This window comes from Ctenopharyngodon idella, chromosome 19, assembly GCF_019924925.1.
Source record: "Ctenopharyngodon idella isolate HZGC_01 chromosome 19, HZGC01, whole genome shotgun sequence".
NCBI lineage: Eukaryota > Metazoa > Chordata > Actinopteri > Cypriniformes > Xenocyprididae > Ctenopharyngodon > Ctenopharyngodon idella.
Genome location: NC_067238.1, coordinates 22,016,704 through 22,030,694, shown reverse-complemented (window position 1 = coordinate 22,030,694; position 13,991 = coordinate 22,016,704). Strand labels below are relative to the sequence as shown.

Genomic DNA, 13,991 nt, shown 5'->3' with positions numbered 1-13,991 from the left:
CCGAAAGCCACTTTAACCTTGGAGCGCAACGGCCACTTTGGCCGGTCGGTGCAAATGGGAATGCAGGCGGGCCCGGCTGACTGGACGTCTCAGGATGGGACAGGTTTATGGCGGGACGGACGCTGGAATCCAAGTCTTTATCATCGATCAGTCTTGGGAACACCGTCCTGTTCATGCAAACAATGGCATCAGCAGCCCCAAAAAAATCTCGATCCAGACTTGTTTCTCCAAATGTTCTGTCTGCATATGAGACGGAGCGTAATTCCAAGTTGTTTGACTCAGAGTTCGTCTTCTTTCTTGGCTCTACTCTCTTCAATCGCTTTGCCCCAATGAAAATTATCCCTAAACGGCGGAGAGAAGCACAATGACGGTATTTCGAGAGGAAGTCCTCGGCTTCTCTGCCTCCCCAAAACAAGCCAGTAGACTGCAGCTGTGAGCTCCTGTGCTTCCACTCTAGTTGTCTGGCTGTGCCGCAGTGCGTCTGGGAGGAAAAAAAGACTCTACGTCTGTAGCCGGAGCGCTGCCACTCGCCTAAAACCATTGCCGTGACACAGCAATCAGATGACTTGTGTCAGCAGAATGATGCGTCATCATTCGTTGAGCAGAAGGGATGCCGGGAAGTTTTTGGTGTGCCGTGCCACCTGAAAACCCCGTCTTGACATTCTGCTATACTTGTCTCCGCTGCCGGGGAGTAACAGCGGCGCTATAGATTAATAAACAAGAGAAAGGGAAAATGTATGAGAGAGAGACGGTTTTGTGCTTCATTCACCTTAATTTGTATTCTCTATATTCACCTCAAATTACGAGGTTTGACTTCCCTCTCTGTCTCACTTCCAAACATCCTCTCCACCGCTCTTACTTTCAGCCTCTCTGTTCTCTCTTCTTACCCTATGAAGTGCATCAATGATATGAAAATGGCTTCTAAGTTTTCAGTTTTCAGTATGAAAAGGGTCTCTCATCCTTTAAATGTCACAGTCTCCTCTGATGTCATATAAAACGCTCACATGCCCACTCTCTCCTCATCTGGCTTTTCATATGTGTGGAATTCTCAATGTCTTTATCATGGTACAGGTACACCTTTGCAGTCCTTTGTCTACACATGACTGTTGTGATTAGCATAAACATAATGTCTTTGTCTTCAAATCCATATGGTTGAGACAGTTAAGGGAGAGAAACTGGAAAGGCAGCCAGTATGTGAGCGCATGATGAACTGCTCGAGTGATCTGCTTTCTCTATCTCCAGTACTGATGCCCTGCTGTCTGCAATTGTGAAAGCAATAAAAAGTCCAAGAAAAACACTTTTCTTTATTTCTCCTCCCTTCACTATTCTCACTCTCTCTTTCTCTTGCATATGTGTTTATTAAAGGAATAGCTCACCCATAAATATCTCCCTTGTGAAATAGAAGTACACTTTAGCAAACTTAAAAGAAAGAGTACTTATTATGGAAATTACAAACTTTAAGAGAATATACTTAAGTGAATGTAATTTTTACAGACACTTAATGTTGCATGTTAATTGCAATAAAAATGAAAATTATAGTTTACATTAATACATTTATATTAAATTAGCTGAACTGCTTTTCTTGAGTAAGACTTAAGGAAGTCTTTATATGCAGTTTCATAATTACTTCTGTTGTCTTTGAAATATGGTTAAAGTGTACTGTTGAATGTACTGACAAGCATTTATGCTAAAATAAAATACACTTTATTGTCATTTCTATGTATGCCATGTAAGTTGCAATTTAGTACATTTAAAATATTTTAACTTTAAATGTAATATTGAATAAAACATTACAGTTAAAATTATAATCAAGTACTTTAGTATGTTAGTCAACACATCAAAATAAGTGTACTGATGTAAAGCATGTGCAGGTCGCCCTTTTCAGTGCAAAAGTGCTTTCAAGCTTTTTTTTGTTGAACTTAAAACATATGTTGAATATTTCTCATCTTAGACCTGACTGAGATTCATTTAGGTCATGGGTTTGGGTTTCATGTACTGCAAGTGTGTGTGTGTGTGTGTGTGTGTGTGTGGGTGTGTGTGTGTGTGTGTGTGTGTGTGTGTGTGTGTGTGTGTGTGTGTGTAGTTCAGGTAAACCCTACGTTATGGGGACAAAATGTCCCCACAGGACTCATGCATTTTGCAGACATTTTTTGGTACCCATGAGGAAAACAGCTTATAAATCATACTAACAGGAAGTGTCTTTGTTTACGTTGTAATACCCATGTTATTATACACATTTGTGTCCTCATAAACCATATATACAAGAACACACACACACACACACACACACACACACACACACACACACACACACACACACCCAAACCAAACAGTCAGGAGTCAGCTAAACTACAACCTGATAAGACAAAACCTCCCTTAAAGGACAAGGCTAAACATGTTGTTCCAATATTCACCTAAACATACTCCACTTTTGGTACAAACCTTGAGCCAAATTACATAACTTTCAATGCAGATTGGCCATTCACTCTCCATAACTGTATAAATTTAGCCATTCTTTCCTCACTCGCTTTGCTGTCCACAAGAACATTTCCCTCTTCTGTTACTTAAAAGCACAAACTACTCACAATAACCCAGAGAAAACCTACTGCTCAAGGTTACTTGCAAACATAAACAAGACCTTTCTACAAGTGAATGCACTCTGTTCATCAAAACACTTTTTGTTGCCTCCAGAGTAGCACAAGCTCTATTCATAACCTTGAGTAAAACCTCTAGTGTTTACTAAATAAGAGATCAAGTTTAAGTTGTCAGAGACACAAAATTGAAAAAAAAAAAAAAGTTTTCATTTGGTGACTATACAGTAGTACTATACATTGTATTGTACATCAAATGTGGATGCTCTTTACCTGCTTCTATTCATACGTGAAGATACATTTTCAAAAAAAAAAAAAAAAAAAAAAAAAAATTCTCAACTTCATATTTCCATATATATTTTTTTTTTTTTCATGAATTCCTTCTGTAAATCTCACTAAAAATATCTCCAGGTCACATTTTACCCATAAAATTAAAGAGATAGTTCAACCAAAAATGAAAATTATCCCATGATTTACTCACCCTCAAGCCATCCTAGGTGTATATGACTATCTTCGTTTAGACAAACACAATCAGAGATATATTTAAAAATATCCTTAGTCCTCCAAGGTTTATAATGGTTGTGAATGGGGGGCCGCATTTTGAAGCCAAAAATAATGCATCCATCCATAAAAAAGTAATCCATACAACTCCAGTTGGTTAATAAAGTCCTTCTGAAGCGAAGCAATGCATTTTTGTAAGAAAAATATCCACAACTGTATGCAAAATGCGCAAGTCGACTTGCGCCAAATGAGTAATCCTCTGACGTGATGTATGACGCAGGATGTAGGAGTATTGTAAGCTTAGACACCTCTCACGGTTCAAACAAATAGGGCTATGCAACAAATTTAGGCTCCTCTTCTTGTATATTGAAATCCTCCGACATTTCTCTTAAAAAAATATTGTTTTAGACTTATAGTCTGTGACCGGTGATTTGTTTTGCTCTATCCTCTGCGCCTCGTCATTAAGTTGTATGTCAGGTCAAAGGATACTCTTCTGCCACAAATCGACTTGCACATTCTGCGTATGGTCGTCCGCCGAAAGCTAGTTATTTGAATTTATAAAATTTTAAATACGGATATTTTTCTTACAAAAACGCATCACTTTGCTTCAGAAGGCCTTTATAAACCCCATGGAGTCGTATGGATAACTTTTTGGATGCATTATTTTTGGCGTCAAAACACGGCCCCCCATTCACAACCATTATAAACCTTGGAGGACTAAGTATATATTTAAAAATATCTCTGACTGAGTATGTCTAAAAGAAGATAGTCATATACACCTCTGGCTTGAGGGTGAGTAAATCAAATGTAAATCAATTTACATTTTTGGGTGAACTATCTCTTTAATGAGGGGAAAAAGAAATTCGATTTTGCATATATATAACAAAGACTAATCTTAAGACACAACATTTTTCCATTGTGAAATTATTTTAATGAAATTAATTATTGTAATAGATTCAGACATTTAACTTTTTTTTTTTCCTTCAAGAAAGAATATTTTCCATTATTCATAATGGTGATTCACATTATATTCTCATTACAGTAATACAGTGTTTTATCACTTTAGTACATTGAGTTTTTTTTTTTATATATGATATAAAAATACTTCACACTTCAAATAATATGTGAATATGTCTTTCACATTACACTAATGGGAATTGCGTGGGAGTGTTTAACTGTCATAAAATAATACCACAATGTAAAAAAAAATCTTAATGGTTGCAAAACAGGGTTTGATGCTTTCCTTTCTTTTCATTTCTTAATCATTTTTCTTTTGTTTTTTTTTATGGGGGAAATATAACTGAGAATTTCTTAACAGGTTTCATGACATGAATTGAAATAAACATGTCTCTGGATGAACAGTTATACTGGTGTCATTATAACGGTTGGTCTTTAATTAGCATCACCTCCTCGGTTTATAACGGTTGGTAACACTTTAAACAAATGAACCTGATTATATCATGCCTGGAATCTATCCAACAAATACTGTTCCGTTTTTCTATGGTCTCTTTATCAAGAAAATACATCAGCTCATAATTAACATGAAACCACTTTTGAGAATAGTTGTGCTGATGAAGTGATGCTATCAAGATAAACTTTACTGTTCTTGGAAGCTCTTGCACTGAGTTGCACTGGTGAACGTTAGAAACACGTGAAACCTGAAAAAGGAGGCGTGTCTTTGGGCGCCGTTCCTGATTTATTGCTGCAATGGGGAAGTAAACCCTTGTGAAAGATAAGTGATCAGCCGTGTTCTTACCTCAGTCTTCTGCTCCGGGGGAAATAATCTGCTGAGCTGGACAATTGGCTGTAACTGTTTTGGCTCTCTGATGGAAGTTATCTGGGCGACCTCACCACAAGCAAGCTTATCCCACTAAAGAAAGGGACAGACATTTGGGTGACCTTTTGCAGAAGTTAAGATTATGAAAACTTAAAGCATTACAGATGGCAAATGCAACTTTAAAAGCGAAGAGGAATACCTGCTGGGGTCAAGTTGGACCACAGTTATATTTCAGTTGAACGGTTTCAATGGAGCTTAGCAATCTCACACAGATACACACACACACACACACAGATGCTCGCATGCACAAAGACTCCATTGTGCGACGGCAGCGGCACAGGGAGGCTGGAGAAATTAGCCTGGTAATGAGGAAGGCAGCAATGATTGGACAGAAAGAATGTAATGAATAACTCTAAGGCACGCTCCTCCAGACCGTGTCATAACGGCTCCAACTATCATACTGACCTCAGTGTACACACTGTCTGCACTGTTCCCTGCCCCAATTCATCTTCCTGGCAACTGCAGGATAAGCTCATTTTCATAAACCCAGATCTATTCCGTTGGCCGCTTGTCTATATAACCCAAGCCATCAGATTGACATCTATGCAAATCCATTAATATTTATTTGTGTATGTGTTTGGAGAAAGAGAAGAGATCGACATGCAGATTGATAAGGCCATTCCCGTGTCCTTGTAGACTATGTAGTTCAGCTCCGCTGGGCTAAGACTGGCTAGATCATGTACTTTCTTGTCTGAATGTGTTTTGAGAGCAAACAGTCAGGATTTCCATGGCAACACTAAGCCAAGCTTGAGGAGTGGGGTTTGGATTGAACACCGTGGTAGTGGGGAGTGAATGAGTGAATTAAGCATGCTGCTGTCGGTGCTGCCGTGCCGCCAGACCATTACTAAAGCCTCTCGTTTCAGCCTATGAGATCAAATACTCTCATTATGAGTGGATTTGTCCATCTCTGATCCTTCTGTTGTAGCTCATTTTTCGGTGGCAATTGCACACAAATTTTATCCTGTAGGTTTTTTTGTTTTCTTAAAAGACACTACAGGTGAATAGGGTACAAAATTTAACTAACAGATATCACCATACTTCCTCGGTTGTTAAGAATTGCAAACATTTTTTGTATTACAAGTTTTGTTTAAATATGCAAATTATCTAATTATCTATGCACTCATTTGCATACATTTCCAGAAAAGTGAAAAAGCCAGGCTCAAAATTCTTGTTTCATTTTTGTTGACATATTAGAGTCAAAGGTTTTTACAGAGGGGATTTTGGATATCTCTTTTTGCCACCCCATAAACCAGAAAAGGCTGTCAACAGCCAGAAAAAAATCATCATGTATTTAGGAATTAAATCAGGCAAGTGATAAATGAACAACCCCCTCTGTAAAAACCTTCAGAATATAGATAGGAATAAAACTCTGTAAGTGCTGCTGAAGGGGACATTTCATTTTGAGAAAACAGACTTTAAAGATATGCATTGGACATTGAAAAAAAAAGTTTGTTGGATTTACATGATTTAATTTAGTACATCGGTCCCACATGAATCAATTAAGTTAAACAAACAAAATTTGTTCATGTAACTTCAACATCATAGAATTAACTCATTTAAAGTGACTATTAAGTAGTCTCGAAGTGAATTTTATATGGCTCCCTGATATGATTCAGGCATTCAATTTAATATATTCATTCATCCAATTCAACTTCATATATTTTAGTATCACTTAACTAAATTATAAGATTGTACATAGCACACACTAACATCTTAAATGCTAAGCATTAAATGCTCCTTCACCAAAGCAATTATGATATTAGTTGTATCAATCCACAACTTAAGCAAATGCTCCACTGTTCTCCACAGTGGTAACCCACTGTAATTTACATTTTTCCAATAATTCCAACATAATTGAACATTAAACACTATTACACACTATCAAGTCTCTCCATTTTCTCATCTTGCTCAAAAAACATGAAATAACAGTTAATTTCAACATTTACTCTCTCTTGATTTAGACACATGCAATGCATGCTGGGAACTAACAAGCCCCGCCCAGTTTCAGTTAACACAACACAAATAATTCATGTAATCCCAACAAAAACGGAATAATTAAACTTCAATTTTACATAAATTTAGGTGGATTTAACACAATCAAATTAAGTTAGGACAAAATGTATACCAATTATGTTGCTTTAGCTCATTTTAATTTGAACAAGCAGCAAAAATCTTTTTTTTTTTTTCAGTATAATTAAAATCTAATCTCACAATTAGATGAATCTGCTTGTTAAGTCGTGATGTAAGGAACACTGTTTCTGGATCCAAGCCTCTATTAGTTTCAATTAAGACCACTATCTCAACAGCTGTTTATAAGCACTATTTATTCATATTAGACATTTAAGCTAAACTTTTGCATTGTATATACTACAGTTTCCTGGCTCATGGCGTCCCGGACACCAATATTTTAACAATTCATAAAACGATTTAATCACTGTCTGGTCATCTGAGATTTCAGTATGGATATAAGGGTTAGGATCATGATTTTTCGGTACTATTACAGCACACTGTGAGTGTATTTTATCACTGTTATCACTTAAAAGTGTATTATGGATGTTTTCTTTCCACTAGTCTGAAAGCCAAATGGCCCAAAACCTCAAAACTAACTACTGCATGAAAAAAAGTTTTTTGCCTTAAATAGCACACCTATTGATATAATGCACTTGTTGTGGTTGTCCAGATTATCAGCAAATGGAAACATATTAACAACGTAAAACAAATTCCAAATGTAACAATCAATTTTGGCTTGCAACAGTACTCACCTTTGACTCACCTGGAGAAAATAGCAGTTGTGTGGCCTATAGCTGGTGTGTTCCTGTTGAGGTGTAACTGCTAAAGTAAATAATCGTAAGTGTAGCAGGGTGGCCATCTGTCCCTGTAATGAGACACGATAAGGTAAGCTAGTGGGCATTCTCTCCCAGCACACCTGTTTAAACAGTCAAAGGTGTTTGATTACTGTATTCAAAATCTTGTGACCACAGAATTGCCTTAGAAAAATCGCATGCACACGGTGTACTATTAGTGTGGTAAATGGTTAACAGTTTTTTTTTAAACTAATACTTTAGCTATGAGGTCACTGAAGTATTGATTTCAGTTACATTGATTCAGGGTTTAGGAAGTCACTGTCTGCTAGCAGAGATAGCGGAGATGCATCACTTCATCTTCACATCTCACAATAATGTGAGAATGGACTCGAGATGCTTGCCTTTTGTTGTTATTTTCTATCCATGATAGATGACTTGATTACGTAATGCATATTCAGATCTGTTTTATCTAGTTAAACAGTTATTCAGAGCAGACACTTTCTGTGTGGAATAACAACTGTTTTTAGCCCTACTTTGGCTCTAGTACGCCATCTAGAGGCATAAACGAATGCAGTTTTAACAGAGTCATGATGCCAAACGCTTTCTTCACCTCTTGCATTTGACTGTTTGCTGTGCGAGTGCATTCTGGTATCACCTTCATTCTAGTAGCGAGAAATACAAAATTTGGAAGAATGTGAAATGGACTGTTTAAGAAATACACATTGCTGAAAACCAAGCTAAAAAAAAAATAATAATAATAATCATTGTTTTTTATTATTTCTAACACGACAACCAGAGCGCGAGCTAACAACACAAACAAGAACATGCTGCCTTTGAATGGAGAAGCGCGTGGCATGTGGGCGCGCGCTGTCTTTGTGTATAAATAAATAACGCACGGAGCTGTGTATGTTGAATATTAATGGATGGGAGATTTTTTTGTTTTGTTTTTTGTTTTTTTTTTACCTACTATTAGAACATTCTACTCATATCGCAATTTAATACTGTAAATAAAACAATAATTTGCAGTCCCTCTATGATTTATGCCATACCAGCGAGACAAAGTAAACACTTGATCTTAAGTTTTAATCCGTGTTATCGCTCATAATCTAACATCAGAAATGCTTATCCTAACTTACGCACCCTTGCCAAATTCAGCGTGCGATCTAGGAAAGGGGGAATAATGTGCCTTTAAAACTAAGTTTGCAGTGTAGATGGAATGAGGTCAGACAGAAAGCTTCTCATTGCACGCGCCGATTATTATTAGATACTATATTCAGCCAATGAACGGCGACGAGGTGTGGCTTTGGCTGAGGATAGGCTAGTGACAGCAGCTGATTGGCTGGATTCTCTTTCCTTTATACCTTCGGAAAAGGATAAATCCTTGTGAGGCGGTTTAGCAGAAGTATTGAAAGTTGTGAAGGGTGATAGGAAGCTCAGAGCATGAAAAAGTGCAGTCGCCTAAACCTACCGCATGGTCATACGACAAACTATGCTGAAGACACTTGTCCGTTTCTATTAAACGGCTTCAGATACTTCGCGTCCAGAGCGCACTCTGGGTTCGTTTTCAGTCGAACCGGCAGTTGAACGGCAGACTGTTTATTTTGACGACATTGCCGGGACTTGACAGAGCTCCTCGCGGGGATATGCGCTTTGTGGACGGCGTGCTGAACCAAAAGACAGTCAGCAGCAGCAGCAACTTTGTTTTCAGTCTGACTAAATCATATTCCACACAAGAGTGAAGAAGAAAGACTCTTAGCGCTCTCAAAGCGTCTCGCGCTGCAGCACGTGTAGGATTTTTGTGCGCAATTAAAAGTTGAGACTGTTGTAGTGCATGGGCACTATGGTGGAGCAAACGCACATCAGCAACAACAGCGACGTGCTCCCCGGCGATTCTATTGATTCGGGGGAGATGGACCTAGACATGGACGCATCTCAGACTCCCGGCTCCCCAAACTCAGCTGGGGATAAAATGGACATTGCCTGGTGCAAAACCCCATCGGGCCATATCAAGAGGCCAATGAACGCATTCATGGTGTGGTCGCAGATAGAGAGGCGCAAGATTATGGAACAGTCGCCGGACATGCACAACGCAGAGATCTCCAAGAGACTCGGCAAGCGCTGGAAACTTTTGAAAGACAGCGACAAGATCCCCTTCATCCGCGAAGCCGAGCGTCTGCGGCTCAAGCACATGGCAGACTATCCAGACTACAAATATCGACCTCGGAAGAAGGTAAAGTCATCCAGCGGCAAGACTGGGGAGAAGGGGGAGCGCGTGAGCGGCAGCCCCGGCGCGAAGTCTGCATCCAAAAAGAGCTCGAAAACACTCAGCAGGACGCACAGAAAGTCCACGGCGCTTGAGCTGACCGCCCACTCCGTCCCTGCAGACCACCACGCGCTCTACAAGTCCAGGTCAGTCTCCGCCGCCAAACAAATACCCGAGAAACCAGCAAAGCGCGGGCATGTGTTCGGAGGATGCAGCTCTGACAGCAGCCCGCCCTCAGTCGCTGTGCCTGCCAGTCCCACTCTGAGCAGCTCGGCGGACTCCAGTGACCCGCCGAGCCTGTATGAGGACGGGTTCGCGAGTGGAAAAGAAGACGCGGAGCCCGCCGCGCGCTTCAAGTACAACCGCGCGCCGTCTCCGACGCCCTCCGCCTCGCACTCGTCCTCCTCTCAGTCGTCCTCCTCGGATGAGGAGTTCGAGGACGAGCTGGCGGACCCCAGCCCCGGCTTTGACAGCTTCAGCACCTTTGGCACAGCGCCTCTGGACAGAGATTTGGAGTTCAACTTTGAGTCGGGCTCCGGCTCGCACTTTGAGTTCCCCGACTACTGCACCCCAGAGGTGAGCGAGATGATATCAGGGGACTGGCTCGAATCGACAATATCCAACTTGGTGTTCACTTATTGAGCGCTAGTAATGAGTCTGATTGAATGGACAGCTTGAAAAATGACTGGAGGTTTGCAAAATCCTCCGAGACGAGTCAGACGACGAGTCAACGACATGATTCCTCTTGTTTATCATGCATCAGATACTGTGGGCTCTCATTATCCACTGACAAGAGTGCAGATGAAAGTGCTTAGCTTGCTCGTTTGGTGCTAGAAGGAGGCGCGCTTTGGACGCAGAGGAAGGCGTTGCGCGGTGGCGAGTTCACGTTGTGCGCCCTCTTCAACTTAAAAAGGGACGTTTTTAAACCGAAAAAAAGTCTGGTCAAATGCTTGTTTTGCTGGAGGTACTGAATGGAGAGCATGCGAGCGATTCATTTGCTCGCGCTTGAGGTTGTTTACCAGAATCGTTTGTTAGACCAGAATCGCATGCTTTCATTACGATTTAACTACGAAAGGCTGTTGAGAAGCGTAACTGGTGTTGTTTCATTGAAACCGAATGGCAGCGCCATATGAGACGCAAAAACAAACAATCACAATCACCAGCTTTTCTGTCGTCATGACATCAGGATTCAGACGCAACTCAGATGATTCGACTCTTTACACTACAAATCAGGACCAAAATTCATCCGAGGAGCGTTCTCTGTCTTTCTCTGCCTTTTACTTTTTTCATCCTCGTTCTCTCGCAAGTAACTTTTAAGCGCTGGCATTTTTATATCGATGTATTTATAACGGCCAAACATTGCTCCCCTCAGTCAGTTGTGTTCTAGTCAGTCTGTTGTGTATAGGCTACACATGCACATGTCCGTCTGTCTCGCGGAAGGGCTAGTCTTGTTTCGTATTATTTAATTGATGACCTCTCACATGGAACGGAGATTAAATGTTTCATTATTTTCTGAGTGTATTTTTGTACAAAATCTATCGAGGGGGTGTCAATCGGTGAATATCGCTGTTTGGATTTCCGATTTTTAAAGCCAGGGGGTTGGGTTGTCTCCAAAATCTGCCCCCTAAACATGTTTACAGTGTCAATCCACAGGCTTCTTAAAGAGACAGTATCTGCATTTCAACGACCAATCGTCATTAGCCTACGATGCGCGCGCTGAATGAGGTTGTATGTAGCTGCAGCGACAGCTGCGATTTATCGCGTCCTTATTGGGGATACTGTACCTTTTGAATACCAATTTCTTTGTGCTTTTATAGTGACACGTTTCGGTTTGAACCACTGGATGGAATTACAGATACGGTCGAAATGCCTATAATTCATGAACAATGAAGTACGTCTTCACTCCATAATTGTACAAGGATATTTAATCTTTTCTACTTGTTGGCTAAATGTAGCTAATTGTTTTAGTATATTATGGCATGGCGAATAGCATTTTGTATTTCTGAATTCAGGTTTATGTAGAGCAGTTGTGTTTAAGGCAGAGGATCAACATGAAGATTTCTATGTACATTGACTGTAAAATAAGTAAAAGATTGCGTGTTTATGTCTGACAATGATATATCATGACAGGAACAAGAACATATATCTTTATACATCCCTATGTTTAAGAGTGTTGTTCATGATTTTTGGAATATATAGATATGTTTTATTGTTTCATTTTGTGCAATATGCTGTGTACAATATTGTTTTGTCTTGCCATACCATATCTCAACATTTGAGTAGTGAACTCAAAAGCCAGCCAATTGTGTCAAGTCACTGCCTGTCAGACCTCTGTACAGAACTTTGTCTTTTTCCAAGAAGGAAATAAAATCAGCTGGAACTGAACTTCATTTGCAAGACTGTTTCTCTTCATACATTTTTTCATTCAATTAAATGCATTATAAAACTAAAGAATCATTTTGCACCACCATACATGTCCATTTCTGAGAGCAGTACTGCCTCACAAAGGCAAAACACAGTAACTACACCAACACTGAAACAGAAAATGGCTTCACAAAATTTTTAATGATTTGATATCACAGCAAGGTAGTCATAAACATTAATGATTTCCCTTTGTATGGCAGACCAGTAAACCCTAGTTAGTTTCTTTAGTCTAAGAATGAATGAGCAATTGTGTGTCACAACTTTGATGCTTTATAAACATTCTAGTGTAAATTATTAAGCTTAAAACCTGAGAATAAATAAGATTATTTATTAATACCACTTACACAGTTGCCTGCATCATCACTGCTTCTGTATGTCACGCTAAATGAGACATATGTAGTGATGCATGGCCAAAAGATTGACAGGCAGGCCTGTTGCAACCTGGAGGGACAGGGAACTGTCACATAATAACATTACGGCACTGTTTCAATCCTTGGTAAACATCCGTCCATCCATCCATCCCTCCCCAGTGTTCTTGTCCGCAATAAGACACAGGCGGGTGGGTATGCGTCTAAAAGAGGCGATCCAGACATTACAAACATGCAATAATCACATTACATGCCTGCAATATGGCATGTTTACAAGAGGGGGAAAAAATAGATCAGATGGTTCGTCAGTGTCTCAAGAGCTGAGTGTTCCAGCAACTCGGCCTGAGTCATTATCTAGCATCGTCCCAACTGATAGTGCAGGGTGTGAACCTAATGCCTTAGTCAAGTGTGAGCATGGATGCACACTGCAGAAAGAGGGTCTAGACATTGACTCTGTGGGGGAGGAGTGTGAGACAGATGAGATGTCTCTGCCGGGAGGCTACATTGGGGGCGCTCAAGTGGATTGTTCAGAAGGGATGACTGCTGAAACCAATTAATTCCTTCTGGGTGCACTGGTTTGTGTCAGGAATGGGGAGGGGGCTCTCGAAAGATTTTGCGTTAATCTGTTTACATCCCCCAAATGAGAAAAGAGACAGGAAGCCAATTGAATACCACAGTTGTGCAAAGTTAAGATATGAATGTATCAGTCTGTCAAGCAGACTTGGATGATGGATTGTGTCGGGGTGCTGGTTGCAAACTCATGTATCTTACTTGCTATGTACTCACTTGTTATCTGGAGTCAGTGACACAGGCAAAGTTCATATATATATATATATATATATATATATATATATATATATATTAGAGCAGTATTAATAACATGCAGTTTTTATTATCTCTTTTATTTAGTTAAATGTATTTAAGATTTATTTAGTTAAATCTATTTAACTACAACTCTGTATGTGTGTGTGTGTGTGTGTGTGTGTGTATATATATATATATATATTTGAGTTGTGGTTACATACATATATTTTAACTAAATAAAAAAGATAATAAAAACTGCATTTTTTAAATACTGCCCTAAAAAAAGCTATTTCTCAAAGCAGAAAACTTTTTGAATATGATGATCAGAGTTGTACTTATTTTGTCTTCTGGAAAACATGTAAATATCTTTTGTAGCTTCTAAAGGGCAGTACTAAAATG

General features: G+C 39.6%; 1 protein-coding gene and 1 long non-coding RNA gene across 2 annotated transcripts; one reads left to right on the top strand and one right to left on the bottom strand.

Moving 5' to 3' along the window:
• Nucleotides 1-269: 269 nt before the first annotated feature.
• On the bottom strand, nucleotides 270-8,035 carry LOC127500820 (uncharacterized). The gene is made up of 3 exons (XR_007926434.1): nucleotides 7,692-8,035; nucleotides 4,849-4,962; nucleotides 270-703 (listed from the first exon to the last, which is right to left on the bottom strand). It is a non-coding gene; the product is annotated as an uncharacterized LOC127500820 (long non-coding RNA).
• Nucleotides 8,036-9,117: 1,082 nt separating this feature from the next.
• Nucleotides 9,118-12,381, top strand: sox4a (SRY-box transcription factor 4a). The gene has a single exon (XM_051872345.1). The coding sequence runs from the start codon at nucleotides 9,565-9,567 to the stop codon at nucleotides 10,636-10,638; it is 1,074 nt and encodes a 357-aa protein (XP_051728305.1). The 5' UTR covers nucleotides 9,118-9,564; the 3' UTR covers nucleotides 10,639-12,381.
• The last annotated feature ends 1,610 nt before the right edge of the window (nucleotides 12,382-13,991 follow it).

What these genes read in the sequence shown, in the direction of transcription:
- sox4a (XM_051872345.1), top strand. Translation starts at nt 9,565, where the DNA reads ATGGGCACTATGGTGGAGCAAACGCACATCAGCAACAACAGCGACGTG.